The sequence below is a fragment of the Exophiala mesophila genome, assembly GCF_000836275.1.
Source record: "Exophiala mesophila strain CBS 40295 unplaced genomic scaffold supercont1.4, whole genome shotgun sequence".
NCBI classification, from domain to species: domain Eukaryota; kingdom Fungi; phylum Ascomycota; class Eurotiomycetes; order Chaetothyriales; family Herpotrichiellaceae; genus Exophiala; species Exophiala mesophila.
The window spans coordinates 2,365,869-2,392,293 of NW_015622507.1; the positions used below are offsets into that span (position 1 = coordinate 2,365,869).

The window sequence follows — 26,425 nt, forward strand, 5'->3', positions numbered from 1 at the left end:
TGAACTGCGTATCTCGATCAATGCAGGGAGTATAGGGACGCAGGCAACGCAACTGTCGGACTACTTTCCTTAGATTGCTAGTCACGTGAAGGCTGATAAATTACGGGGGATCACTACGGTGGAGCGGACACTCAACTCCTTGTGTCGATGATGAGGTATTCAAAGTCTGGTATTCCTCCAACCAGTTTAATCATTCCCACGTCTCCCCATACTTTTCAAACTTAAAGCTCGCACCTGGATGAGAAGGTCTGACCTTTCCATCTCCTGGGGTGGCATATAGATTTTCCCTCGCCGTGCCTCCTGGGGCTGGATAGTCCTGCAACCAGCCTCGCTTCTCAAGCTCGGGGATCAGGAGGTCAACAACATCTTCCCAAGCGCCAGGGACAACAACGTGACCAATGTTGAAGCCATCAACATCTCCATCAAAGACCCATCTCTCCATTTCATCCGCAACTGTGGTTGGGCTTCCTGCCAAGAATGTGCCGCTGCCGCCAATGGCTTGAAAGTTGCCTAGATCCCGAGGTGACCAAGTCATAAATCCATCAGGCTTGCTTGTCAATGCTTCGATATGTCTTGGGCTCAACCCCTCGTATAGTGGGTGCTTGGGGTCTGTCGGGAAATCCTCGTCGAAAGGAAATTTGCTGACGTCGATCTTTGAAATGCCACAGAACAGCGCAAGTCCGCCTTCTGGGATCGCGTATTTGCGATACTCTTCCAGTTTGGCTCTTGCCTCTTCGTCGGTCGGAGCGAGGATTGGAGTGAACTGAACAAAGAACTTTATATCTTTCGGGTTTCTTCCTTGACTCTCCGCTAAGTTCCTTGTTTCCGCAATCTTTTTTCCCACAAATGCAGGGTTTCGTCCGCCAATAAAGATGCATTCCGCATGTTTGGCTCCAAATGCAGCACCGGCCCTGGGAGGTGATTAGTATAAAGACATAACAGGTGTTCTGGACTCATCACATACGCTGACATGCCAGCCTGGAACAGCACCGGCGTTCTCTGTGGTGACGGATCCACCAAGTGGGCACTGACACATTTGAAGAAGCGTCCGCGATGCTCGATCTTTCGGACCTTGGATGGATCGGTGTATGTTGCCCTTTGACTGTCTTGAACAACTGCGCCCTCACCCCAAGATCCTTCCCAGAGTCTGTCTTCGTCAGCCAGATGCATCGATTGACAAGCATTCGCTATCGTCTCGCAATGTGGAGAAATCGTCAGCATAAACTGGGGATACTCACTTGTACATCAGGTTCAAATACTCCTCTGCCATATCATATCGCAAATCATGTTCTGGCAGCTCTTCTAAACCTACGGCTCGCGCAGCATTGTCTGACCAAGAGGTGACGATGTTCTAGCCTGTCTGTTAGCGCTTGCTAGCATTGTCGGGGATTAACAACTTCACCCAAGCGATTCTTCCCTGTGTAACGTGATCGAGTGTCGAGAAACGTTTGGCCAGCAGGAATGGCGGTTCAAAGGTTGTGCACGAAGTGACTCCAAAAGCCACGCTCTTCGTCACTGCAGCCATCGCTGAGATAATGACAAATGGATCGTACATCGGCCATTGAGTTCCTGCTCGGATCGCGGGCGCATGGCTACCTTCGTAAACATCATGGGATCCGAAGTTGTCGGCGAGGAAGAGCGCATTGAATTTGCCACGGTCCAGCAGTTTCGCCAGGTTGATCCAATAGTCAAGCCTGTTCTTTGTTTTGGACTTGTCAACTGGATTCTGCCATTGTCCCGGGCTTATGTGGCCGATGCCATTCATGTCAAAGGCATTCAGCAGGAGCCTCTTCGAAGGCCTTCTGTCGGTACGAATTGGAATTCCATTATTCGCCTCGCCTTTACTCTTGTCCTCGGTTCCTAGATCGCCCATTCTCAATGAGGGTTGTCTATTGCAATACTATCGTGCAGGTTGGTGTTGTAGTCCAAAGTGCCTGGTCACGGTAAATGTCGCCACATACAATCAACCAAGGAGTCTCTTTTGCGAACAAAAAATTTTCGTAATCTAACAATTAGAGTCAACAAACTTGAGCATTCAAGCTGGGCATCCCACGCCGACATCGCGCCTCAGTCAACGACGCGGGTGGGAATTCTCCAAAGCGGTCGCGACTTCACCCATGCCAACATGCCATGTTCGCCCAACCAAGTGGGGTGAGATGAAGAACACGGCACGTTTTTGGAAAATGCATCAGGCGTTGGAACACTGACACGGGATCGAAGCGACATGTGATGTGGTAGAGCTGGAGAATTAGCCCTTAATTAGGCCCCACATGAATAGTCTGGAGACGCAGCCTTATCAACATGACTCGCGCAGTTGCGACCCACAAACCAATTAGAGGCCTCGCTTTTGGCAGCACGCAATTTCAGTTTCAACGACGCAATACACTAACAATCATCACAACGCAACTCTTCCAGACGTTTAGTAACTAGAACTGTGTCTCTGAGTGCATTGACATGACCGTCCATTACCCAACCGGTCGAAAACGCCACTGTTACGACTAGTTCGGCCAGGAATCCGGGAAATAGGCGAACCAACGACATGGTACAGACCTATCATCATTCAAATCACAGTTTTCTACCCGACTAATGCTTATAGTTTCTTCTTCAGAGCCGAGACAATGGATCAGTTTCGGTGGCTTGCCATGGATCCTCGTGTAGGGTCCTCAAGTTGACTTTTCCAATCTCTGCCAAGTGATAGGTGACCGCGTCCAAGTTGTTTTCATCATCGAGGACAGACCGACCACGTCCCCATATCCGGGTAAAGCGATTTGGCGATGGACCAGATCCCTCGGTGGACGGACTGCCGACTTCTGCCGAGATCACAGTCCCATCATCGCCTTCGAAGATGAAGTCTTCCCATCGTGGTTCCGCAAGTATTTCGACCCGTTGCCGAGTTGTACCAGGATATCCTATGACGTTCTTCGATTTGCCTGGCTTGTCTTCAAGTTTGAAGTACGATCTGCATTTGTCGTTGACTACAGACTTTTCAAAGTACTTGTCAACGACGACAGTAAAGTCCCGTGTTGCAGCTTCTGTCGGATATAAGGCGCGATATCCATCCCTTTGCAGTTTTCGGAGAAGTCGAGCGATGTAAGTTGCCGAGATTTCCGTCTGATACGGAACCGACCCACCAAAGGCGTTTCCCTGCGCTTGGAGAACGAAGAAATAATTTGGGGCATGTGGCGCCGCGATTCCGAGGTAATTTTCCGGAAATCCGATTTTCTGACCAGGCTGCCAGACTTGGGACAAATCGTCGCCGTTCTTGATGATGGTAGGGAAACGAGGATAGAAGCCATCTCTGAACCCAGTTGCCAAGATAATCACATCGACATCTCTGGCCGTTCCATCTGCCGTCACCAGTCCCGTGGCCGTGGCTTGAACAATAGGAATGTCCACGAACTCAACCTTTGGGCCGATGATGGCTTCAAGATACCCGGGTGCAGGGGTTAATCTCTTGCAACCAGGACCATAATCTGGAGTCAGACGAGCAAGCCACTCTGTATCACCGTTCAGGCGCTCAAGCATGGTTTTCAACAAACTTTCTCTCAGTTTGAAATTGTCTTCACTGCCTAGCTCAGCAAAGCGGTTATTGACGGCGCCATAATGCAATTTGTCGAGGTTCTTTCGATAGGAGAGTAGGGCGGCAGGATTCTCATTGAATTCGCGGATTTCGTCTGCGGAGTAGATATGTCCACCGGGGATGTCCACAGAAGCCTGCAACAGTCCTTGACGGAAGGTTGGGCTGACATAGGTTTTGCCGCGAACATAGTGGTCGATATGCGCCACTTGGGGGAGTATGGTTGGAAGAATCTGTTGACCAGAGGCGCCATTCCCAATGACCGCGACACGCTTGTTCTCGAGTTGAATGGAATGGTCCCATTTCGAAGTGTGAACAATGTCTCCTTTAAACTTGTCAAGACCAGGAATATCAGGATATTTTGCCTGATTCACCCGTCCAGGTGCTGCAATCAATGCGTCCGCCCTGTCTATGAAAACAGTGTTGGTCGAGAGGTCCTTGACTTGGAGCTCCCATTGAAACTCATCAGAAAGCCACCTTGCGGAGAGGACTTCGTGCGAAAGCTTGATGTGAGGCTTTGCACCGTACTTTTCAACGACATTATCGTAGTACTGTTGGATTTCGCTGCCTTTGGAGTAATACTCGCTCCAATTTGGGTTCGGCTCAAACGTCAATTGATAGACATGGGATGGCACGTCGCATCGAACACCCGGATACGTGTTTTCAGCCCAGGTGCCGCCAACCCTGTCATTGCGATCATACAGCGTATAAGACAGGTTTCTCACTTTACGGGGCAGAAGCACCGCGGCAGAGATTCCAGAGATACCACCGCCAACGATGATTACTTTGATCGGTCTGTCAGTGAATGGTTGTTTGTCGGTAGGTGGTTCACGAGCGAGTGGTACTCGTACTTCCGTGGTTCCAATTGCATGGTCGTTGATCTCTGGCACCCCAGCCATGATGACAGTCAGAACTAACAAGTTTAGGTGGTGATGTAAGTCGTCAGTTCCGCAGCGATGGAAATACAATTAGTGAGGGCTCCGATATGTACCAAGCCTCACAGTCAAGACGGGAGCGGCTCAACAATACCGAGGCTGCACCGAACCCACCTTATACCCTGCATAATCGGACTCGACCGTTTGGGTCAAACCTTTACGGAGTATTCCCATTCATGGGTCTCGCGTGCTTTTGGCGTACAAATGCGATGGCGTGCTTGAGAAATAGACCTGCCCGACATTCGGAGACCGTGAAGGCGGGAATGGTATGTCTTGGCAACGCCCACCGGTCAGTTGAGATACCAACACGCTAGGTCTGTATCTAGGATAATTCGTGCATGTGTCAAACTCTTTCTGAGCAAATGACTCGTAAGTACGAGGGAGATCATAGTATAGTCAAGCGTGGTCATGTCGTGATCCGCCCTTTGTATGTCGTGACACTTTGGAAAAATGAAAAGATGTGGGTTATCAAGTATATCGCACGTGGTATATAACCACATGAGGAGGTCAGTCCACTCCCAGACTCGTGGGTAATTCGTTAGACGAACATTGTCGGGTCAGCCAACATGTCGAAAGTACTGGGCGAGCCAGCTGTGCAAATAGCACCGGCGGAGGAAGCCTCGATTGAAGCGAAAGACGATGCTCCTCTTCAAACAACTTACGGTTCAAACCCAAACCCGTCCAAAGATCGTCCACTGTTGTCCTGGTTTGACAAAAACGATGGACCTGAAGAACGAAAGCTCATTTTGAAGCTTGATTTTCTTCTTCTCTCATACGCCTGTATGGGTTTCTGGGTATGTTGAAGCGATCTCTCGAATAGGGCGCTGCTGATTGGTGCCATAGGTCATGTATATCGATCGAGGTATCCTTGGAAACGCCTATGTGAGCGGAATGCGGGAAGGTTTGTCAATCCATTTACCTTTTTAACAGCCGTCTGATGGTGTGCTATAGATTTAAAGTTGTTTGGTAATCAATATGTGCAGTTGGGATCCGTCTTCACTGTCGGCTATGCTACGTAAGTACACTTTCCAGTCAGTCAAGGTGAATCTAGGGGATGCTCACCATTCTCACGCAGGACAATGATCCCTTCCACGCTTCTGGTCACTAAAATCCCGGCTCACATCGTACTTCCATCGGCCACATTTCTGTGGGGTCTGTTTACCATGCTGGCATTCTGGGCCAAAAGCTTCAGCCAACTTGCGGCATATCGTTTCATCATCGGTTTCTGCGAAGGCGGATTTTTCTGCACGATTCATTATTGTCTTGGAAGCTGGTACAGACCCGATGAACTTGTTCGAAGAGCAGGTATCTTTTATATGAGTTCTGGAGTCGGAACGGTGTCAACTGGTGTGCTCGCCGCACGAATCTACCGCAACTTGGACGGGGCGCTGGGCCATGCTGGGTGGAGATGGATGTTCATGATTGGCGCACTTTGCACCTTTCCCATCGCAGCCTGGGGAGCAGTCTTCTTCCCAGGAGCCCTGAGGAAGACCAAGCGATGGACATTCACCGAGAAAGAGCATTTGATTGCCCATGAACGAATGCGTTTGGTTGGACGAAAGGCACCTCAGGGAATGCCATTTGCCTGGTCTTCAGTCAAGCGATTTGTAGGACGGTGGCATTTCTGGGTTCTCATCCCCTGGAATATTGTTTGGATTCTCGGTATGGGTTGGTGGCAGCAGCATATCTTGGTATGTTGGTCTCGTTTGATGATAGTGCGGCATTCTCACTGACCTTTCAAAGTGGCTTCGAGCACAGCCGCAATACTCGACTTTCCAAGTGAACAACTACACAGTAAGAGTGATACAGATGTGAGATTGGTTCAGAAACTGACCCAATGCAGGCGATCAGTCCCAGTTTGGGGGTGGTGTTTATTTTCGTCTTCTCCTGGGTTGTTGATAGGTACGGTGATAAGGCGAAAATCCCTTTGTTCGGGTTTGTGACCTTCATGACCTTTATGGGAAGTCTTGGATTTGTCCTGTATGATTACTCTAGCTTCGCCTGGAAGTGGTATGTACCCTTACCTTTGTCTACTTGATTCGATTGATCAATACTTACTATCCGACAGGTATGGGGTCGCAATCGGATACATGCTTGTGTCGCTCAGTCCAGTCATTTACTCACATGCCAACCTGGTCTGCGCTGGGGACGCTGAGGAGCGAGCATTCATCATCAGCGCCATGCTTGCGACTGGAACTGCTTTCAATGCATGGGTGCCGCTCTTAGTTTGGCCTACTGTGGAAGCGCCCAGACTCTTCAAGGGCTATACCTTTGTGACGGTGCTGCTGCCAATCTACTTTGCGCAGAGCTGCTTCGTCTTCATCTTTTCACGGCGGAGAACGGCGAAGGAGAAAGCCCAAAAAGTGGATTCAGAAGCCTCGTCGGATGTTGGCGTCCAAGTGGAAGAGACCAAAAATTGAAGGTAGACTCTAGGTGAAAAGTTGAGATGGTAGGGAATAGAAGATGGTGAGACACGATGAGCGGACGGAAGAGGTGATGTTGTAATGAGGATAGAACGTCAAAAAGTAGGGATAATTGTGATTGAGGCGAAGAAGGTTAGCCGAGAGTCAATTTATCACTTGGATTCCTTTTCTTCATTCAGATCATGATTGTTGTATTCAACCTCTGCCTTTGATAGCCTGGGTACTCGACTTTCATACACATTTTGAATCCTCCCTGCCATGATCAGCGCCAAAGTGAAAACCCCCATAACACCTCTAATTCCAACAGAAAGTACCATGCCAAGGGTTACCGAGCTCCCTGGCCGCTTCTGTGCAAAAGGCCGAGAAGTCATCTTCATCAATACATGCTGACCATGCATTGCACTAATGTGACCAGTTTTGTCAGCCTCACTGCAACAATATGACTATAGGTACAAGGTAAAAGACCCTCTGACCCAATGGACCAACGACTCACCTGATGCGATCGGTCTCCTGCATAGTAAGGATAGAATTCGCCGCAGCGGCTTTTAGAGTTCGGGAGGAGATGGTCGGCTTGGAAATACTTCAAGCAAGCGGCTTCAGTGATATCGTCCCATTGCACGCTGCCATCTTGACATTTACAGTTCTCGTACATAGCTGCAAGGCTGTTGAGAATGGAATGATGGCAAAGAGTCAGCTTAAGGTCTGGGATAAGGGATATCAAGTTGTTGATGTGGATGATAACATACGTGGTGTGAGCGAACGCTGTGGCCGCTACCATTGCGAAGAGGCTGTTGAGCTGCATTTTAAATTCAAAATTTTCGATCAAGTCGTTTTATTCTCCCGTGCTGCTTCAAGATGGTGGTCTGCTTTCAACTTGTGAAGTTCTGATGTTTCCTACAAATCACCATACTTATGGACTGCATGGGCGTGGTTCGAATACTCTCTAACAGTCTTAAATCTACGCATAGTGACGTCGAAGTTACAATGTCTAGCGTTGCATTTGCTGCGCCAGCGTGGTGTCGCGGGTCTAGACTCGGACACCCGAATATACTCTAAGTAACGTGGTCCGTGTCCGATCTATATATTGGGGGATCGATGTCCCGATGCGAGCCATGCCACACAGTTGCGGCTTTGCCTTGGCAAAAGTCAATCCATTTAGAACCGCTGACCGTCACTTTGCTAGATGACTTGAATACAGGCTGTGTGATATCGAAAGAGTTGGGACGCTGACGTTCTGATGATACATTAATGGTATGAAATGGCTGTGCTAAGCACAGGGCTTAAGAGCCTTGGCAGAGTCGTGCCTCTAGTGATCCCGACATGGGCATTTCGTATGATGTTTCCCTCAATTTCAACCCCCATGGAGTTCCAACTGTCATTGCCTCTGTTTGCTGCCAAACCATCGAGTCACCTAAAGTGTCCAACCCCACACATACTGAGCATTGTCACTCTGTTCATTGAAAAGGCTAGGACTCGAGTTATCCTGCATGAACACCTGACAAAGCCATGGACCATTTGGATCGCTAAATTCTCCGTCGAAGCTCAGAGAGAATTGCTTCGCTGAATATGCACTGGCAACCTTTGCGCATGATTGCTTCGCGGCCGCCACTGAACACACCTGAGATGGATCGGAGAATTTGGCGAAGGAACTAATGCTATAGTACTGAGCATCATTTCGAAGGGAGCCACTTCCGCTGTAGTATAGTTTCCAGCCACCAGAGATGGTGGTACATTGTGCGGCGAGGTCGGCTGCTGAGGCGGAGTCGCTGGATTGTGGTAGACCGGAGATGCTGGTGGCTAGAGCTGAGATGAGGAGCAGAGCAACTGCTGTGTTGAACATGTTGGAATGGTTGCGATGGGTTCAGAGTATTATGTTGGATTTTGCTTCTACTGACTCACGGAAGATGGAAGGATATTGTGGCTTATATGATACAGACACTGGGGATGTTCTCGGGTAGCAGGAGAGGAATTGCCACAGCCACTATTACCCGAGAGCTGGGTTCAATAATTCAATTGGAGCGCCGACTGAACATGTTCCATGGCTTCGGGCGCAGGCCTGGACCTCATCGATGCGCACGGTTTCACGATGGATCGATATTGCGACTCTGGCAGCACAGACCACTGCAGACTTTGGGAAACATGCTTTGGAACCAGAGGATCGCAAAATACTTTTGGACTTTTATGTATTGAATGGTGTATGCCCTCTTCAAATGTTTGGTGGTGATGATGGAATTGTGTATATATGGCCCTCAGTTTGTAGACCATACTCAAGTCTCTTGATTGGTCAGTTGAACTAAGTAATTCCAGGGTTTTGCGCTCACGGCGGCTCTTACACAAGTGGACACAAGAGATCAGAGCCCGTACCTAAGCTTCAAAATCTCGCCTACAAGTATCAAGATGAAAAGCACACAGGGTATGGTTCCGGGGCTTCTCGAAGCGACGATCGTTGCAACTGAGGCCAGAACATACATACATTGGCATAGGTTCCAGTCTGAATGTGCCATTGTTATGTAATACTGCATGCACCAAGCACATGCTTCGACTCCAGCGTGGGCAAAGAGGTAATTGGTAGGTGACAGGCTGTGGCGGTGCCACCCATCCATCATCCCTGTCAAGACCAACGTCACCGTGAAAGCAGCAAAAACAAAGCCTCGAATCTCCAAAATCCTGTTTCGTGTTGGTGAGTTTGCACAACCATTGCATCAATTTGATTTCGTGTCGTTGTTGGTTTTCAACAACCAAACACTGTGGGCATCGACGCGTCGAAAACAAACATTTACACCTCTCCGTCGACGTTGTTGCACTGCATTATTCTCGATAATCATCAAGATGTCAGTCGACTCGGTGACGTCGCTGGCGGGAGGTGGATTATCAGGGAGCGGACTGGGTGCGTTGACTGGGACACTTCAAGGCGGAGTGAACAGCCTCATCAACATGTCGAGCACATGGCTTGATCGATTCTTCCCACCAGAAAAACGTGAGGAGTGGAAGGCATGGCTGTCTAAATTTGCTACGGAGAGGCCATATCTGGCATCATTCCTGTTGTCACAGATTGCGCTGAGTGGGTTGCCGTTGGTGCTGTTTGGCGTCATGAGCGTGACGGTGTTTATCTTTGCATTACTGGCGGGAATTCTAGTCGGCGTCATCGGTGCATTGTTGTTTGTTGTTGCAGCACTGGGGTTCGCCCTCATCATCCTGTTGCCTACACTTTTCTTCACTACTGCCGCTGCCGTCTTCATCTGGCTATGGGGCGTCGGCGCCTACTTTATCGTCAAGTGGTTCAATCAAAAGGATGTCCCGGGCATTCATACTGATCTCGGCAGTGGTATTGCTAAGCAGTCGGGTCTGTCTGACTTGCCTGGCGTTGGTGGGAATCTCTTGAGTGATGACAATCTGGACCTCAATGGTGCTTTGAATGCCGCCAAGGGCGAGAAGAAGCCCGAGAAGCTCGACAAAGCTAACAAGGCTGACAAGGGCAACGAGAAGGAGAAAGAAAGAGGAGCCACGACAACGGGAGTTCAGCATCACGTTGATGGCAAAGAGAATCAGAGCCAGACCACGACTCCGAGGAAGAAGAGACCTGTATCGACTGATCCCACGTCCAAGGTGACGGGCACTGTGGATGGTGTCAGTAAAGGCGCTACTGGAGCCGTGGGAAATGCCACCAAGACGCTGGGGGTATGACTCGAGGCGGCGGGCAAGAATTATATGGGCACAATTCGTGTTGATCATGATTCTGGTCCGCCATGATCAAGAATCCAACTTTCACGAGGACAACAGTGAAGAATCATATGGAAAGGTAGCGAGGAGGAGCGAGAATGAGATGGCCACCAGAGTGTTTGGCACTACCTGTACTTTATTTCGGCTTCTTTGGGTGAATGCAATGCATAGCAGGCAAAAACATGGCTGATGATGAGATCGATCGCTTTCTATTCCACTTGTGCATGTCAGGGTCGTTGTTATCCCTGAATCTCAACGTATGCATTCGCCATTCATGACATCCAAATCAAGCCTGTGACCAGAACACAACATGTTCTCTCCAATTGCCTCTCGCGCATGCTTAGTCCAGCGCATCTCATACAGGCACAACCAAGGGGATTCTTCAACCTCACACACCAGATATTGCTTCACTCAGACACCCATGGTAAAATCATGCTCAATGCCTGGCGTCACACTGGCCATAAACTTCAGGAACACCACCAAGTACTGGTCGACTCGGATGGCCACCTTTTCACTTTCGTCGGCATTTCCGGCGTCTTGTTCATCTAATACTTCCCACTCATCGCCACCTCCGCCACTAGCGGCTTTGACGCCAGCCTCGTGACCGCGTCTCTCTTCGTTCTTGCGATCGCTTAGGGAGAGCTTTGAGGTGTCATCAATCAACCCCTCCATGCCGGAGATGTTAGCAGGACCGGGCGCGCCTGCTGCTTGCTTCTCAAGTCGGATCTTCAGAGCGGCATCGGCGCGATCTAGGAGAATTTTCATTACACTGGCGTGCTTGCAAGGATGAATCGAGGCCATTTTGACCGAGGCGTCAAAGAATGGGAAGTCTTCGAGGGTGACCGTCTTGTCTTTATAATCGCCAACAATGTCTTCCATCATCAACTGAGGCGCGAGGGGTTCCGAGGGAGAGAGATAACCCGAGAGATACATTCGAGGAGTTCGGTAGTAAGGAGTATAAGTGATATAAAGGGTATATGTTCGAAGGGGTCTGAGAGTGTTAGCAGGGTTTTCATGACATGATGATAGTGTACCACTTACGTTGACGTTCCTTCGGTCTTGTCGCGGATGATAGCCTCATTGTCGTCATCTTCGTCCTCCATATCAGGTATCTCTTCCTCTTCTTCCTCTTCACTGGCCTTCTTGCCTAACTGGCCGCTTTCGGACATTGTGCGCACTTCCCCTCGAAGGCCTTCTTGTTCCTTCTCAGTGGTGCCACCAGTCCTCAGCCAGCCATCGTCGTCGCCACCCGTGTCGTCGTCAGGGCCTCCGAGGAAGCCATCTCTGACAAGGTCATCCGCGGCGCCATGACCTCCTGCAAAGTTCTCATCTAGGCGTCGATGACATGGGACGCCTCGAGTGACGAGAAACTGTTTGTTGGCGGGGAGGTAGTTAACTCTTCGGGCGGGGCTTGAGGCGTCGGCCCATGACCAGGAAGGGAATTTGTAGACGAGATAGTCGCCAGCGAGAAGGAACTCTTCGGGTGTGATCTGGCCAGTGGCGCGGAAAGTTGAGGTATGTGAGATTGGCGCATAACGATCACGCACCTTGTCGAGGGCGGAATGGAGGAGATTCATGGTCTGTAGGAGGGCGGGTTGGAGGGATTGTACGGACAATTTGGAGGTTGGAATGAGACGTTCGAGTAGGGTAGATGCTATAAAGTTGTCGAGTGTCGATACACACAAGTGAACATATACAAGCGAGGGTTAGTATCTTGGATGGAACAAGAAGAGGGTTTGGAGGGGCAAGTAAGCGAAGAAGGTGACGCAGTTGCGGTTGGTATGTCAGGTGGAGGGCAGCTGCCTAATCCATCTTGGAATGCACGTGGTTTCGTGTTGGAGATTCCCCTGCTCCTTCCCTTTATGCTGAACAAACACGCGTTTTAAAGCTTTGGACAGTAACACCCCGCGCTGCGCTTGCTCTTGCCTCCGTTTCTCATGTTGGCTGGTCAGCAGGAGGTCAATCGATGCCGACCTCACCAACCACGCGCCTTACCCGGTCGGCGCCGCTTTTAAACACAGCCCACCCTGACTCACCCACCCTCACCTTTGCCTTATGGTTAGAACCGAGTGACTAGCATTTGTCACGTGATGTAAAAACGCACGCCGGATATTTGTGATTCCAGGGCGCCGACCCTTTGTAAAAAAGACCACCGGCCCTAGGCCTTCGAGACCCACCTCGAAGGCTAGAGGACATCTCCGTAGGCCTAGCGCCTGGGAGCCACTAGGCTTCCCAATAGTACATAGTATATACGGAGTATTCCGTAGTGTACTCCGAAGTCAGAGCTTCGAATGGCCAAGTCTCTTATGAATCACATATTGACCGCCACGACGATGGCTACTTCTTACATAGTACTTGAGTTCTACTTGATCCACCCTCGCCAAAGTGTGTGATATTATATCATTAAAAAGACTTTTCTAATGGTTTGCTCTATCAAGGAGTATTACTTATCATCCGCTATTCTTTCAGGCTGGCTCACAGCCAAACTCCCCAAGACTAGCTTGGGAGCAGGTATAGCCTGGCCAGAAAGCGTCCCATGGGCCTTCTGCAGTGTCATAGTTGTACCACATAGGCTCTTCGTTCCACTGAAACAGGTCCTCCATGGCCGAGGCCACTGTTACCAATTTCGCCTCGCCATATTGATGCCCATAAACGCAGAGACCAAAGGGCACCGAGTAGCCGTCCATACCAATAGGGACTTGGGCAACAGGATAACCTGCATATGCTGGAACACTTGCACAGGCGTTGCCTTGGTTGCCATCACGGCCGTTGGGAATGAGGACACCATCGAGAGCGATCACGGTGCCATTCTCAAGCTGGTAAGCGTGTGCATTGTCGATGGCCTGTCGAGCCATGGAGCGACCCCAGCCAAAGGCGGTCCAGAACTCGGATCCCATACTGCCGTTGGTTGCAACGGCGTTGTCGTAAAAGCTTTGTCCGGTCACGTTGTTCCACCACCAAGTGCCATTGCCCAGGGCACCCGTTGTGTCGTTGTTGGCCTTGTTCCATTCCACCATCTCCTCTATCGTGCTCATGCCATAGCGTTCATCACCCTCGGGAAACGTCCAATTTCGAAGCCATTCGGCATAGCCGACTGACATGAGGGTGCTGAATGCGATCAGGTGGTTGAGCTCTGGAGGTGTGCTTGCTGGCATTCCTCCCCCGAACGAGTTTGTGACTTTGGCAAATGGGTTGACATCCTGCAAGAGCGGCATCAGCACAAATTCAACGTGAAACCTCCGAGCCTCAGTTTCCTACCGTGATATTGTAAAGCTCGGCACCTGCTGCTTCCAGGGTGGCGAAAGTCTCTTCAAACTGCTCTCGATTGCCAGGGGAGTTGACGTGCTGTTAAACGCAAAATCAGCACAAAAGCCCTGGTCATTTGTTTTGTTTTCTAACAAGGGGTTTCTTACTCCGTTCGAAGCCCAGTATGCTTCCCATGGGACGCCCAGCTTCATACCACGAAGCGCATCTTTACCCACCACGTGCGAAGTATAACCATCCGTCGGATACTTTCCAGCAGCTTCGAATGTGAGATTATCGCGGCTATCAATACCTTTCATGATGTCGAGTAGGATAGCGGCGTCCTTGATACTTCGAGCCAAGGGCCCAGCTGTGTCGTGATAATAGCTGCCAGTCACAATACCGAAACGCGACATCAACCCTGGGGTCGACTTGATCGTGTAGAGACCTAGTTGGCATGACGGATGCACCAGTGATCTGTAAATGATCCCAGTCAGTCCAAGTCCTTTCCCAGTGCCATTTGTTCATACACACCCGTGGGTTTCTGTTCCAAGAGCAACTGGAACTTGATTACTTCTGATTGCGATGACGGATCCAGAACTGCTGCCTGCCGTCGACTGCGTGAGATTGTAAGGATTCCTTCCTTGTCCGGTTCTACTAGAGTAGCCACTGGCGTATTGGGACAATGCACGATGGTCGGCGGCCTCGGACATGGTGCTATGGCCCAATAGAACACCCCCAGCGTTGCGAACTTTGGTGACCACGGTCGCTTCGGCAACATACCTGCCACCGAGAAGCACCAAAGTACCCTCGCTAGTGTTGTGCTTGTCGTCGGTGTACATATTGTCTTTGACCACAAATGGAATGCCGTGCATTGGCCCGCGAATGCCCTTGGTCGCCCTCTCCTCGTCCAAGGCAGCAGCAATCTCGAGGGCATCTGGATTGACTTCACTGATCGAAGCGAGATATCTACATCGACCACTGTCAGGGCCGAGGACATCATAACGCATATGTGCATTGATTCAGCTCACCCGTTTGTTTGCTCGATTCTTGCTAGATAGCAGGTCACCAGGTCCTGGCTTGTCAACCTGCCCTCAGTCATCCATGTCTGTAAGGAGTCGATTGTCGCATCCTTGATGTCAACACCATTGCAAAGAGGCACTATCATGACCGTAAGCTATGCACTGAGGGCAGTAGAAGCTCACTGGCTAGTGGTTACTCACAGGCAAAAGGATCATCATGTGCGATGGCAAGTCCCAAAAGGGCACAAGCTGCTACAGAGATCTCGAAGGTACGCATGTCGACAGATAATAAAACCCGCACCAAACCTGGAACTCGGGACTGGGGCTCGGTGGCTTCTGGCACAGTAGAAGTTGAACAGTGTGCCCGTCAAGTTTTTTCCACCACAAGCTGTCTCCGGACATCTTTATGTAGCCGTCTTCCTTTGGCCAAGGATTTGGTCAAGTGATGTTATGACCACAATCTATTTGTTTTTTTTCCACGATTCTCCAGCTTCCGGGCTCGGAAGCCATCGTAAGCATACTGGGTAATTCCCAAGGTTTGCATTATTCGTGGAAACCCAATTCGTTGACGATGAGTGTGGATCTATACCAGACTAGATAACAGCTCTTATCTGACGCATAGTTCAAATACTTCTCTCCAGAATGTGTCTATACTCCATAGTAGCTAGCTATCTTTGTCGTGGTCTCTCGCGACCAGAACCGACCTATTGGTGACTAGGTTCTTGGCAAATATCCATTCAGACGGTATCGAAGCTATGCTATGGTCGAAAGAAGGTTGGCTCATAGGATAGATATCTATACGGGGCGATAAGGACAGATAACTGTATTTGGCGATAAGACGGCAAGAAACTTGGATGAGCAAATTTTCCACGTTTATATCTCGGGGATAGCTTAAACATCTCTAGTCCTGCCACGTGGAAGCCAAGGCGGCAGAATAGACGCGGGTTTAGCCGCAAGTATACGGAGCTTGAGACAGAAGGGCTGAATAGTTCTGCATATCCATTGGAGATGAGGGTATAAATGGCTGTACGTCTGTTGGGAGACTCTCATACGACTCGCTGGATGGCCTGGCCCTTTTATCCACGAAGTGTCTAGTTATGTGGACATATTGATGAGAGTCGACTGCGCTACCTACACATCCACCTCTGGAGGAATCGGCTTCTTGGACCGAGCTGGATCCAATATTCTCGGTAAGAATATTTTCCATCGGCAATTCCACGATTGGCCCGGGCAGGTCACATTCCTATTTAGTGCAAAGCGATGTCGACCAAGTCGGTTCCTTGGCGTCTCCCATCTACCTGTGCGGCGCAACAGCTTTTGGCGTCTTTCAAACCTTTTGGTGATGACTGTCTAAGCCATTGAGCCTCTCGGCTGAAAATTCTGGGAGCTTCTCGACTCTCGACGCCCTGTCATCACATTTTACCGTGACCAGTATAAACACTCATCCAGTTGTCGAATTGGCGCGCGTCACGTCATGTCTTCCAGTCAGCACTTCGTTCCCTCCACGTTTTGGGTTCCAATCTTTCAAGCACCTGCAGGGTTCTGGTGGTCGAGAGTACAATATGACAGATTCCTTGGTTCCCAACGCTAAGGCTCAAGATGCTCGTGCGACCCAAGATACCTCTTTATGTAAAAATGATGACGCTGTCGGAGAGTTCGACGTTCAGTCTAAATCAATTACACCGATAGACGAGAGCGACAACTTGATAGAGAGCATCAACGTGCAAGAGGAGGAAGAATCAACACCATCGAGCACGATACTCAATATCCGCGACAACGATCGCTATGGCCACTTCACTTGCTGCAAAGCAACACCACTGCTGCCTCAATTTCCCTGTCCTTTCATATTGATCATCCAAACCAAATACGACATCAAACTCGAACTGACCCACGATGGGAGCAAAGCTTTTGTCATCGCGGCTAACAAGCCAACTGAATCAGCATAAGTCGTATTAATCGGCTAACGCCAACTCTCTTATCCTATATATAGGAACTCTAGTAATGTATTTCTACTATTAGGTTTCCGTGAAAGATTATGCGGTGGCTCGCCTTACGGTATAGTGTTACAGGAGTACCGCTATGTAGCTAGTCAAAATTATACCTTACATTCCCTCCGCTGTTAAGGGCTCAAGTAGATTAGCGGTAAGAAATAATAGGTCCTTCATCCTAAAGGAGAATCTTCGTATAGTTTAGGTTTCAGTTACTATATGTAAGAGGGCCTGGATAGGACTAGGCGTGTAGCACTCAGAGATGGCAGCTGGCCGTCTAGTAGCACAAAGACTTCTAACACCGTTAGCCAGAAGGAAATTCTGCCCCTAGCATGCGGTACGCATATACGCAACAGTGCCTTGGTCTTGGCTTGGGGTGGACTTCTCCTGTGGGTTGCCTCGGTCCCTTGACAGCATCGTCGTTTTGCATTTTCAGAGAACATTACTCATTTCAGGAAGGTATTTCCTTCTTCTTGTTGACATATAGTAGTATATGCCACATCAACCACCTGACTTGATTAACACAATACATATACCAATACTAAAGACCACATTAATGTCTGGTTGATATTACTGGCTAATATCCAATCTCAAGCAATCACCATCCCTCCCAAGACACTTCTATGCAGGATACGCCATCTCATTAGGTTTGGCATATCCGGTCTGGTTGACCTTGTCACTCAGTTCTTTCTCTCGAAGTTCTGCCTCCTTGTCTTGTTGAATGAGCGAGCAGCATCCACAGCAGCATGTGGTGAAGAGATCTGTAACGAAGTCGCCTTGCAAGTTATATTTCTTGCGGATGTCGGCACGTTGGAAGAGCATTGGGATCCAGTGTAGAGCCACGCAAGCAGACCCAGCAAACAACAGGCACTACAACGCTCGTGTTAGCAAGCTGCTCCAGCCCGAAGACACAGTTATGGCAACTCACCGAAGTGTTGAGACAGTTATATCCCTCCATGTTGGCGTTCTTGCGGGTTCGATGATGTGTCTTTCCAAAGGTAATGCATGGCAGACAGCAGGTGATGGCACATGTATCGATAGGCGAGAAACAGCCGAAGAAGGATGTATACCATGGCTGTGCATCGGGTGATGATGATGCAGTGATAACAGTGTGGTCGGCAAGCCCTTCATTGAATCGTCTGACCCAATCATCCACGTCGGCCTGGTCAATTACTGGCTGTGCCTGAGAGGATGTATTCTGCGCCATGGTCAAGGTAGACTCGTCGAGTGTGATGATGTGTGGTAAAAGGAGAGACTTGGGTTAGTCAATGGCAATAAGATGAAAAACACGAAATGAGTGACTGGAATGTAGAGTTGCTGGAAAGACAACACGACATTCCAGCGCCGCGGCTGTCCTACCACATTTTATAAGATTGTCACCGTTCTGCGACCCCTTCTTCGGCCATAACAGCGGGGAGACTGGCATCCACGTTCATCTCAGCGCCTGCACTCATGATTCGACAGGCACTCGTTCATGATCTTGGACCCTCGCTCGTACATGCCATTTTCTGTGTCGACCAATATTTTGTACCTGATGCGGAATGTTAACGGGGGACTAAAATACAAGTGTGATGATGAACAGCAAATGGATCGAGCACGAAAACGCCATTGCCGGACCTGCAATCACCCTTAGTGCAGAACTCTCCCCCTTCGTCCTTGAAGCTTTGCAGTTCTTTCGTGTCTGCATGGCTCAAGCGATTTCGGGCTTTAAGTTTAAATAACCGAAACTCGAGCGTGGCTGCAGGGATCGGCGCTACTAAATCCCAACGATGGGTCCGAGGGGCCCCAGCTATCAATGCTCCAGAGGTGCCAGGGGTCGATGACAAGACCCTATTTTTCCACATCTTTTCTGACAAAGAAAACAATCGACTCATATCATCAAAATGGGAATCGTTTCTCGCTCGGACTATACCATCATTAGAAATGTGTGCATCTCCAGCCATATGCCAGATCAGGAGACTTAAAGCCATAAACACCCACACCGTAATCACCTCACCTAAATTTTGCTTGCAATTAAGTGAATTAATCTGACACACAAACTGTAAGTCGCGTTTCCAAGCCACCAACAAATTTTCGAGCCGTTAGCCGTTCACGTCTCTGTCGATCATGAGCCGACGGGTTCTTTAAGAATGAGGCTAACACACCTCGGAGGATTTGCCAAGGGGAAATGTGGAAAATATCCAACCAGTCAAATGGTCCAAAATTCGAGGCTGAAACACCGGTTGGGGAGCAAACCCTATGCGCACGCTTATTATCTGAACTTTCTAAAGCGCGAAATCCGAATGTCGGCGTGTTAGGGGAAAGAAGTATCCACTACAAGGCGTTTTTTGGCAGTACATTACAGGTAGCGTGTAGGGCGAACGCGTAGAAAAGAAGACGCCATGACTCGTCACTACTTAGAGTCAATTAGGTAGCACGAGTCAGGAGCACATTCGATGGACCACCAGGTCGGCGTCGGCCTAGGATGTCTAGTAGGCGATATTAACATCGTAAGACACAAAGAAGCAACACCTGCCATGTTGACACTCGCCATGTTCAGCCGACTGAAGGAGGTGGCCGATAGGACGCTTGCTTCGACGTCAAAGAAATTCATGTCATATCATCAGTAAGATCGACTAGATAACCCACAAGTGACAACACTCGCCATGATATATTGTCACTATCTGCGACCTCGTCACGCGGAAACCTGAATACTTCCTTAGCATAAAGGAGTCTTCTAGTCGTCATGCCCACCGTAAGGTCCAAATCAGCGCATTACGGTATTGTCTAGTCTCTTCATACTTCTATAACAAAGCTGTCACCCTGATATAAAGTCAACAAGCAAGGGACAAACAAAACCGCAAGTATGGGTGATTGTTTCCCGTAAGGTAGCAGAGATATAACCAAGAACCCCGATATAGCACAAAGAAGACTCCTCGCGTTATCATTGTTCATCGAGGCTGTGAATCTTGCGCAGCGAAGCACAAACTGTTGACTCAAACAATGGCCTTGTGGCTGACTCTATGTTTGAAGCATGGATCTTGTATATGGGTGGCAGTCAGTCGCGCCGTCCAAAGGAGGAGAACCACCCATAGACAGCCTTGAAGGCATCAGATAAGCAAGTAGACACCAAATCCCAAATATCCATGACGAAACCGTGGCCACAGGACTGGCAGAGGACATACCCTTTGCCAGAGGTAGGTGCACCCGCCGGCACACAGCATGCAAATGGAACAATCACTGGCGCAACGCCCGCGGAAGTCATGTTGAATATCATCTCATTTCTAACCCCTGTTCCAGAAAGGGAGAACGATCTTTTCTCGGACCGCGAGCCTGTGGGCGGTTGGCACGCCAGAAATGTTGTCCACGCACATCGCGGTGCATTTCGCATCGCCATGGCAGAAGACTTTACCTCGATGACCACGTTTCTTATTGACAGAAAGGACGAACCCACAAACCCTGGACCTACTATCTTTCTCCATAGTACCCGTAGTTCCGAAGGCTTTGCCCAGTATTTGCGAAACCTGTCTCCTGAAAAAGCTTCGCAGATCCGTCATATCGCTTTGATCGATTACAACACATATATCACTCGACCAACCGAGCCAGAAGATGCACTGAAGATCTTTGAGCGACGGGTTCTACGCCCGTTCATGCACAAAATGGCCCTGGAATCCGTGGGGATCTTCCATTGTATGCGATGCTATCGGATGAACGACCGTTGGTTCGGTCCATTTGCCGTGAACCACTGGCCCAGTCAAACAGAGGTGCACGAACCCAACACCAATCGAAACAGTCAGGGGTCTCACTGGATGGAGTTCGAAATAAGTGTCAAGAGCATGACGGCCGGTCCAGGTAGAACCACCGTGAACGACTTCAATGTTGAACGGACGAGCACAAGAAAGGGTCCGTATCCACAGATCCTGCGATCGTGGCAGGATAAGCGAGTCGATATATTGGCAAACGCCCTCGGTGTGGATTGGGCGCCCCTGCGAAGTGAGTTGGATAACCGCCAAGGTGACAGCGCAGCCCTGTACGAAGCACACAATTTCCCGGATCCCGCGCCAGACGATGGCATTGGCGACCCCAATGACCCAATGAATCCAACCACACGACAGATGGCAGCCTATGTTAGGCATGTGAGACTGATTTTTCGGAGGAAGCGAAAGATCACTCAACGTGACATCAACCGTGTTCAGAGATATTGGAGACGATCGTTTAACCTTCCCAGGCCTGACCTCAGTCAGCCTAGATATAACCTGCGGGCTCGACAGCGACCTCATTCTTATGCCAATCCAGGGACAAGAGCCCAGCAACAGGCAAGCATGATTGTGTGAAAAGGAGAAATGTTGCAGGTGTTGTGTGGCGAGGGAAGAGAGTATCATTTGATGGACCATTTGTAATGACTTTGGCGTGATTCTGGGTATGTCTTTGAAGTTATTTCGGCGATTATTATGCCACTTAGACGATGTTATGGTCTTTGTTCAATGTTAGGATTAGTGAAGAACTGGCAGAATTTGTTTCAATCAAACTGGTACCAGACCAAGAAAGTGTAATGTCTCCGCTAGCCCAGCATCGCCGTTGAACAGGTCAACAAATTCGCCAGAGAAAGATCGCATTCTGTCATCGAGGGGATCTTGTAGTCCGACAAGTCCAGACGTTGGCGAGCCATTGGGAAACACCACCCCATCATCCTCGACTTCGGTCGGTTCATGGCTTTGTGATAAGACGGACCGTAAAGCAGCAAGAGCTCGCTGACTGGAGCCAACGGACACTGATAGCGTCTCGAGCAAATCGCGAACCTTTCTCAAGATTTGTTGCACTTCGCCGGGACCAGTTGGATCCGATAGTCCCGACGGCTTTGAGTGGATGTGGAAGACACATTCGACCAGACAACAAGTGAGGAAGTACCCGAGAGGTCGCCAGCAGACAAACTTCTTCATGTACGACTCGATGGCTGCGACGGTGTCTTTGCATATGATCAAAGAAGAACAGCGCCGCTCTTTGTCTGCCTTGGCTGAAGCAATGCGTCCTTGTCGGATAATCAGACGCAAGGATTGTTGTCGCTATGGTTTGAGGTCAGACGTTAGTGAGCAACTTGAAGGTTGGTGATACGTACCAGGTAGGTCTGTAGCCTAAGTCGCATGGAAGCTTCTGTCACGCCATTATTGAGGTCTTCCTCCACCTTGCTGGTTTCCCATTTCAACGACGATGGTAGTTGATGATAGGCAATCATGATCCTGGCATCGGTGAGCTGGATCTCTGTCCAGTTCCCTACCAACTGGGCATTTGGCGCGAGATAATCCTGCCATATAGATGCCCATAGGCCACTGTAGCTGATCATTGATTCCGTGAGTTCTAATTTGGCACGGTCGATCTCGACATCTCCCTCCTCGACGAGCGAAATGTCCACATTGATTTCGCTTGGACGTAATAGATATGCGACGCCACATCTCCAATGGATTCGCTTCTCTAGAAAATAGAGTACCCACCATAAACATGCCCGTGATACAACCTCATCCGGCTGGGGTTTCCAGCGTGTTTTGTCGTTTAGTCCAATGCACAAAGCTGCGTGCGAAGCTCGAACGACGTGCAAAGACGCTGGGCGTAGTCTCTCGGCCTCCATTAGATAACCCGCCGAGGTCATGTTGTATACCACAATGTCCAATGAATCCTCAAGGGCTTCTTCGAATTCTTGCATCAGCCATTTGCCTTGACGATACCAGTGCTGGCCCGTATTTAAGTCCATGGTGTTTGAATTGTATGAGAAGACTTCCGCGATGGCTAGGATGCTGCACAATATTGCAAACGTTGTACAGTGCTGCAATGTCACGTGGACAGTGGTTTGATGCTCCCCGTAGGATAGAGCATGCAGCGCTGTCGCGATACGCTTTTGGAGGCTTGATCGTCGGAAATACGGTGAATAGTCATCGAATTCGAGTAAGAAGAGGTCCAGCTGTCTTTTTAGTTGTAATGGAGAAGGTAGTGTCAGAGCAAACGTCTTGGTGCTGTGCATGGTGTTTAAAGCTCGCGAGTGATTATTAGTCGTGATATCGCCTCGAATGGCACCAATCTTGTTCGCTAAAGCGATGGGACTATCCCAAGCAAGCGACGGCTCAAAAGTATCGGCCTGGGCACTGCTATCATCCTGCACTCGGTCAGGGTTCTTCCTTGCAAGCTCGAGCTGGGGCGAGTCAATGAAGATGCTGGCAGGAAGAGTATTTGCTTGAGCTGGCATGGAAGAGTCTTGTTCCAGTGTTGCACGCTATCTGTGTTAGAAAGATTCTGTACACTCTGATAGTTGACCTACATAATGTTGGTTCGACAGATAGTCAACGTCCTGTCGAAGTCGTCGCAGCATCTCCATCACTGCCCCAGCTTCCTCTCCGGTAGCAGTATCTAGGCTGGCGGGCTGTATGGAAGTCCGAGGCTGATCAACGGGGTCCACAGGGTCCCTTCAGGCTGTGAGTCTCGAGAATTAGAAGGCAACAGGATTACTCACGTTGTGCGAGACTCTAGTCTGGAGCGTTTTTCCAAGTGCTGACGGCTAGAGTCCGAATCATTGTACCGACAATCGACCTGGCGGGAACGACAACTTTGGCAAGGGTGTTCTTCATTGCACTTTGCACTGTGTTAGCTGAAGATGAAGCCACTACTCAGCTCGTGGAGTCTACCTTGGTTTTGCGCCTCTGACATTCATAACTAGATAGAGCGAAGTCAGCACCGCATATTCACTTGGTATATGTCTTTTCCTTACCACGCTCTTGAAGCATAGGGTCTTCGCTTCGAACCTTGTGATATGGCCATCTGATGCGACATTACAAAATGCCCCTCTTCTGAAATATGGTAAAGTCGAGCGAAGTGGGCGCGAAGTGGGAGTTGGCCGGGAAGTAAACCGAGAAAGAAAGAGTCTGGGGATCCCCATGCCTGGAACTGCGGGGAGCAGCTTGGCAATGGATCTCGGATACAAACCCTTGGAGAAGCAGAAGTTGCCGTAAACAACTGCCACTGGCACCCGCGCCGATACTTATCATCCAGGAGGGGGTGGACTCGGTTACTGTTCGGTTTCTCGTTTCCGCCTAGAAGGCCCGATCGCGAACTGCGGGAAGGTCGCGGGCAACAACGGCGTCATGGTAGAAAGCGAGTTGGCCCTCATTGTGAATTTCCCGCCCACGGTGACTCTGGAGGTGCTAATATTACGACGTATGATGGAACCACAATCTGCGAAAGTCGGAAATCGAGAAAAAGGATCCTGGGCCAAACTAATTGAGGGAGATCGCCTTCTGCTATTTTCGTAGATTCAATGAGAAAACCCGAGGTAGGCTCAATGACGATGCGTAGACTACCACTAAATGCCTCATCGATCTCTTCGATACACTGATTGAAGTATACACGACTTGTTGTATTTTCCGGAAACCGTCAAATCTATTGATCATTATCGACCTTCAAAACACCGTATTGTGGCGCGTGGCCCGCAACTCCTGTTTCCTGGACATACTCATCCCAATGCCTGAGTAATTCCTTTAATTTTTCCGGATATTGAGGACCTAGATCTTCTGTCTCACCAGGGTCTGCCTCGAGATCGTGTAACTGCCAGTGACCAGGGCCATAGGGCGGTGGAATCTGGACTGCCTTCCATTTTCCCTTACGCAGAGCTAAGCGATCGAAGAGTTCCCAGCCTGTGACGGTATCGTCATCGTGAATGACCTTGACAGTACTTGGGTCGCGAAGGTGCGGAACCCATGTGCGTCCGCGAATTGGGACGACCGGACGTGAGCGATAGGTTGAGCCTGGGTGTTTAGTACCAGCCAGCTCTAGCACGGTAGGGGCGATATCCATCACCGTCGCAAACGAGTGGTCGATGGCACCTTTAGGTTGGGATCCGGTCAACGGTGGATAGCGGACGATCAACGGTGCCCGAATGCCCCCTTCGGAGGAGAATGCCTTATAAAGTCGAGATGGCGCTGTTGCAGCGGATGCCCAGCGCGGACCATACCAGACATAACTGTTTCCATTTCCGATGTTGTCAATGCTGTTATCGTAATACTGAGCAATGTGGTCGAAGATATTCCCCACAATTAGGGGCATCGCCTCGAAAAGTAGTCCCTCAGCCCCATTATCAGACATAAATAAGATAAACGTGTTGTTAAACTCGTCCGTTGACTTTAGGTATGACAGAACACGTCCGATATTGGTATCCATATTCTGGACCATCGCTGCATACACTTCCATGGTTCTTGCCGAAACTTTACGCTCTTCCGCAGTGAGCGCCTCCCATTCTTTTACCAATGGTGATGGCTGATCCATTGGTGGTGTCACCACAGGATGAGCCTTTGCTGATTCCGGGACGAGCTGAAGCTTCTTCAGTCGCGCCAGACGTTGTTGTCGGAGAACTGCAGGACCTTTGTCGTATACTCCCCGGTAGTCAAGACGGTCCTTCTCAGGAGCCTGTAGTGGCCAGTGCGGTGCTGAATAAGGCAGATACGCAAAGAACGGCGCATTCTTCTGTTGCTCAGTTCGCTCTTTCAAGAACTGGAGTAGTTTGGTGGTGTAGGTATTTGAAGAGTAGAAGTCTTGCCCGAGCTCGGAAGGTGGGATGACTTTATTATCTTCAACATATGCTACGGGCGTTGAATTCAAAATTCCCGGTAAGGTGTCCCCGGGCTCGAGTTGTGGTTCCCAACCATAGTGATTTGCGGCTCCCTTGAAGTAAATGTGTTAGTGAAAGAATGAAGGAAGAACTTGAACTACCACTGTCCCCAAGATGAAAAATAGAGATTGAAGATACCATCAGCACCATCTCGGTGGGTCCAAAAGAGCGAGATCATCAGAGAAGTCCCAGAGGAGTTCATGAGGATGGTTGAAGAACGACCCTGCCCATGATATCATTGGGTGTACCAGGTGGGAATCATAGCTGAAAGTAGCAAATACCAAGCTAAAACGTACCGGGAGTAATGCGAAGGATTTCTCAAACCCCCGTTGAGAAGGATAACGGTCACGAGTCATACCAAGGTGCCACTTCCCCGACATTATCGTGAAATAGCCCGCGTCTTGCAGTATTTCAGGCAACGCTGCCACACGATCGTTGAGATATCCTTCATAACCTGGCCTGCCCTTCTGGAATTCCCGTATGGTCTCGGCCATGGAGCCCAGTCCAGCAATGTGGTGATCAGTGCCACTTAAGAGCATCGAGCGCGTCGGCGAACAAGCAGAAGCCGTATGGAAGTCGGTAAATCGCAGACCATCCGCCGCGAGACTATCCAAGTTTGGTGTCTTGATCTCTCCACCAAACGCTCCAACATCTGAAAAGCCTAGGTCATCGGCGACGATAACGAGGAAATTAGGTCGTTTTGAACCCATGATAAAACGGCCTATAAGGGCGTTCGTTCTCTCTCAGTCAATGTTCAGGCCTCGACTGTCTCAAGATGTTAAAGAGAAAGACAGCCTGACAATTTTCTCCATGACTTGGCTTTAAAGGATCATCTAGAGCTTTTGTCATAGAACCCTGCGCTCAACGCGAGAAAGCCTGAACGCGGCCAAG

The 26,425-nt window shown here is 49.6% G+C and overlaps 10 protein-coding genes across 10 annotated transcripts; 3 read left to right on the forward strand and 7 right to left on the reverse strand.

The window, feature by feature from the left end:
- Window positions 1–190: 190 nt before the first annotated feature.
- On the reverse strand, window positions 191–1,873 carry PV10_06004 (uncharacterized protein; the record flags this gene model as incomplete). Its single annotated transcript, XM_016370749.1, has 4 exons — window positions 191–911; window positions 965–1,147; window positions 1,239–1,351; window positions 1,403–1,873. The coding sequence occupies 4 exons, from the start codon at window positions 1,871–1,873 to the stop codon at window positions 191–193; spliced, it is 1,488 nt and encodes a 495-aa protein (XP_016223042.1).
- A 651-nt stretch (window positions 1,874–2,524) lies between these two features.
- On the reverse strand, window positions 2,525–4,839 carry PV10_06005 (uncharacterized protein). The gene has a single exon (XM_016370750.1). The coding sequence runs from the start codon at window positions 4,474–4,476 to the stop codon at window positions 2,605–2,607; it is 1,872 nt and encodes a 623-aa protein (XP_016223043.1). The 5' UTR covers window positions 4,477–4,839; the 3' UTR covers window positions 2,525–2,604.
- A 2,277-nt stretch (window positions 4,840–7,116) lies between these two features.
- On the reverse strand, window positions 7,117–7,850 carry PV10_06006 (uncharacterized protein). The gene is made up of 3 exons (XM_016370751.1): window positions 7,682–7,850; window positions 7,429–7,597; window positions 7,117–7,337 (listed from the first exon to the last, which is right to left on the reverse strand). Exons 1-3 carry the CDS (start codon window positions 7,735–7,737, stop codon window positions 7,230–7,232), a joined length of 333 nt encoding a protein of 110 aa, XP_016223044.1. The 5' UTR covers window positions 7,738–7,850; the 3' UTR covers window positions 7,117–7,229.
- Window positions 7,851–8,128: 278 nt separating this feature from the next.
- On the reverse strand, window positions 8,129–8,801 carry PV10_06007 (uncharacterized protein). Its single transcript, XM_016370752.1, has one exon. It carries the CDS (start codon window positions 8,773–8,775, stop codon window positions 8,347–8,349), a length of 429 nt encoding a protein of 142 aa, XP_016223045.1. The 5' UTR covers window positions 8,776–8,801; the 3' UTR covers window positions 8,129–8,346.
- An 818-nt stretch (window positions 8,802–9,619) lies between these two features.
- PV10_06008 (uncharacterized protein) lies at window positions 9,620–10,856 on the forward strand. The gene has a single exon (XM_016370753.1). It carries the CDS (start codon window positions 9,765–9,767, stop codon window positions 10,617–10,619), a length of 855 nt encoding a protein of 284 aa, XP_016223046.1. The 5' UTR covers window positions 9,620–9,764; the 3' UTR covers window positions 10,620–10,856.
- On the reverse strand, window positions 10,738–12,503 carry PV10_06009 (uncharacterized protein). The gene is made up of 2 exons (XM_016370754.1): window positions 11,697–12,503; window positions 10,738–11,646 (listed from the first exon to the last, which is right to left on the reverse strand). The coding sequence occupies exons 1-2, from the start codon at window positions 12,230–12,232 to the stop codon at window positions 11,067–11,069; spliced, it is 1,116 nt and encodes a 371-aa protein (XP_016223047.1). The 5' UTR covers window positions 12,233–12,503; the 3' UTR covers window positions 10,738–11,066.
- A 579-nt stretch (window positions 12,504–13,082) lies between these two features.
- On the reverse strand, window positions 13,083–15,428 carry PV10_06010 (uncharacterized protein). The gene is made up of 6 exons (XM_016370755.1): window positions 15,122–15,428; window positions 14,930–15,059; window positions 14,433–14,867; window positions 14,069–14,375; window positions 13,914–14,000; window positions 13,083–13,855 (listed from the first exon to the last, which is right to left on the reverse strand). The coding sequence occupies exons 1-6, from the start codon at window positions 15,195–15,197 to the stop codon at window positions 13,121–13,123; spliced, it is 1,770 nt and encodes a 589-aa protein (XP_016223048.1). The 5' UTR covers window positions 15,198–15,428; the 3' UTR covers window positions 13,083–13,120.
- A 1,054-nt stretch (window positions 15,429–16,482) lies between these two features.
- PV10_06011 (uncharacterized protein) lies at window positions 16,483–16,866 on the forward strand (the record flags this gene model as incomplete). Its single annotated transcript, XM_016370756.1, has 1 exon — window positions 16,483–16,866. The coding sequence occupies one exon, from the start codon at window positions 16,483–16,485 to the stop codon at window positions 16,864–16,866; it is 384 nt and encodes a 127-aa protein (XP_016223049.1).
- A 272-nt stretch (window positions 16,867–17,138) lies between these two features.
- PV10_06012 (uncharacterized protein) lies at window positions 17,139–18,496 on the reverse strand. The gene is made up of 2 exons (XM_016370757.1): window positions 17,837–18,496; window positions 17,139–17,778 (listed from the first exon to the last, which is right to left on the reverse strand). Exons 1-2 carry the CDS (start codon window positions 18,113–18,115, stop codon window positions 17,530–17,532), a joined length of 528 nt encoding a protein of 175 aa, XP_016223050.1. The 5' UTR covers window positions 18,116–18,496; the 3' UTR covers window positions 17,139–17,529.
- Window positions 18,497–20,033: 1,537 nt separating this feature from the next.
- PV10_06013 (uncharacterized protein) lies at window positions 20,034–21,221 on the forward strand (the record flags this gene model as incomplete). The annotated part of the gene is made up of 1 exon (XM_016370758.1): window positions 20,034–21,221. One exon carries the CDS (start codon window positions 20,034–20,036, stop codon window positions 21,219–21,221), a length of 1,188 nt encoding a protein of 395 aa, XP_016223051.1.
- Between the last annotated feature and the right edge of the window lie 5,204 nt (window positions 21,222–26,425).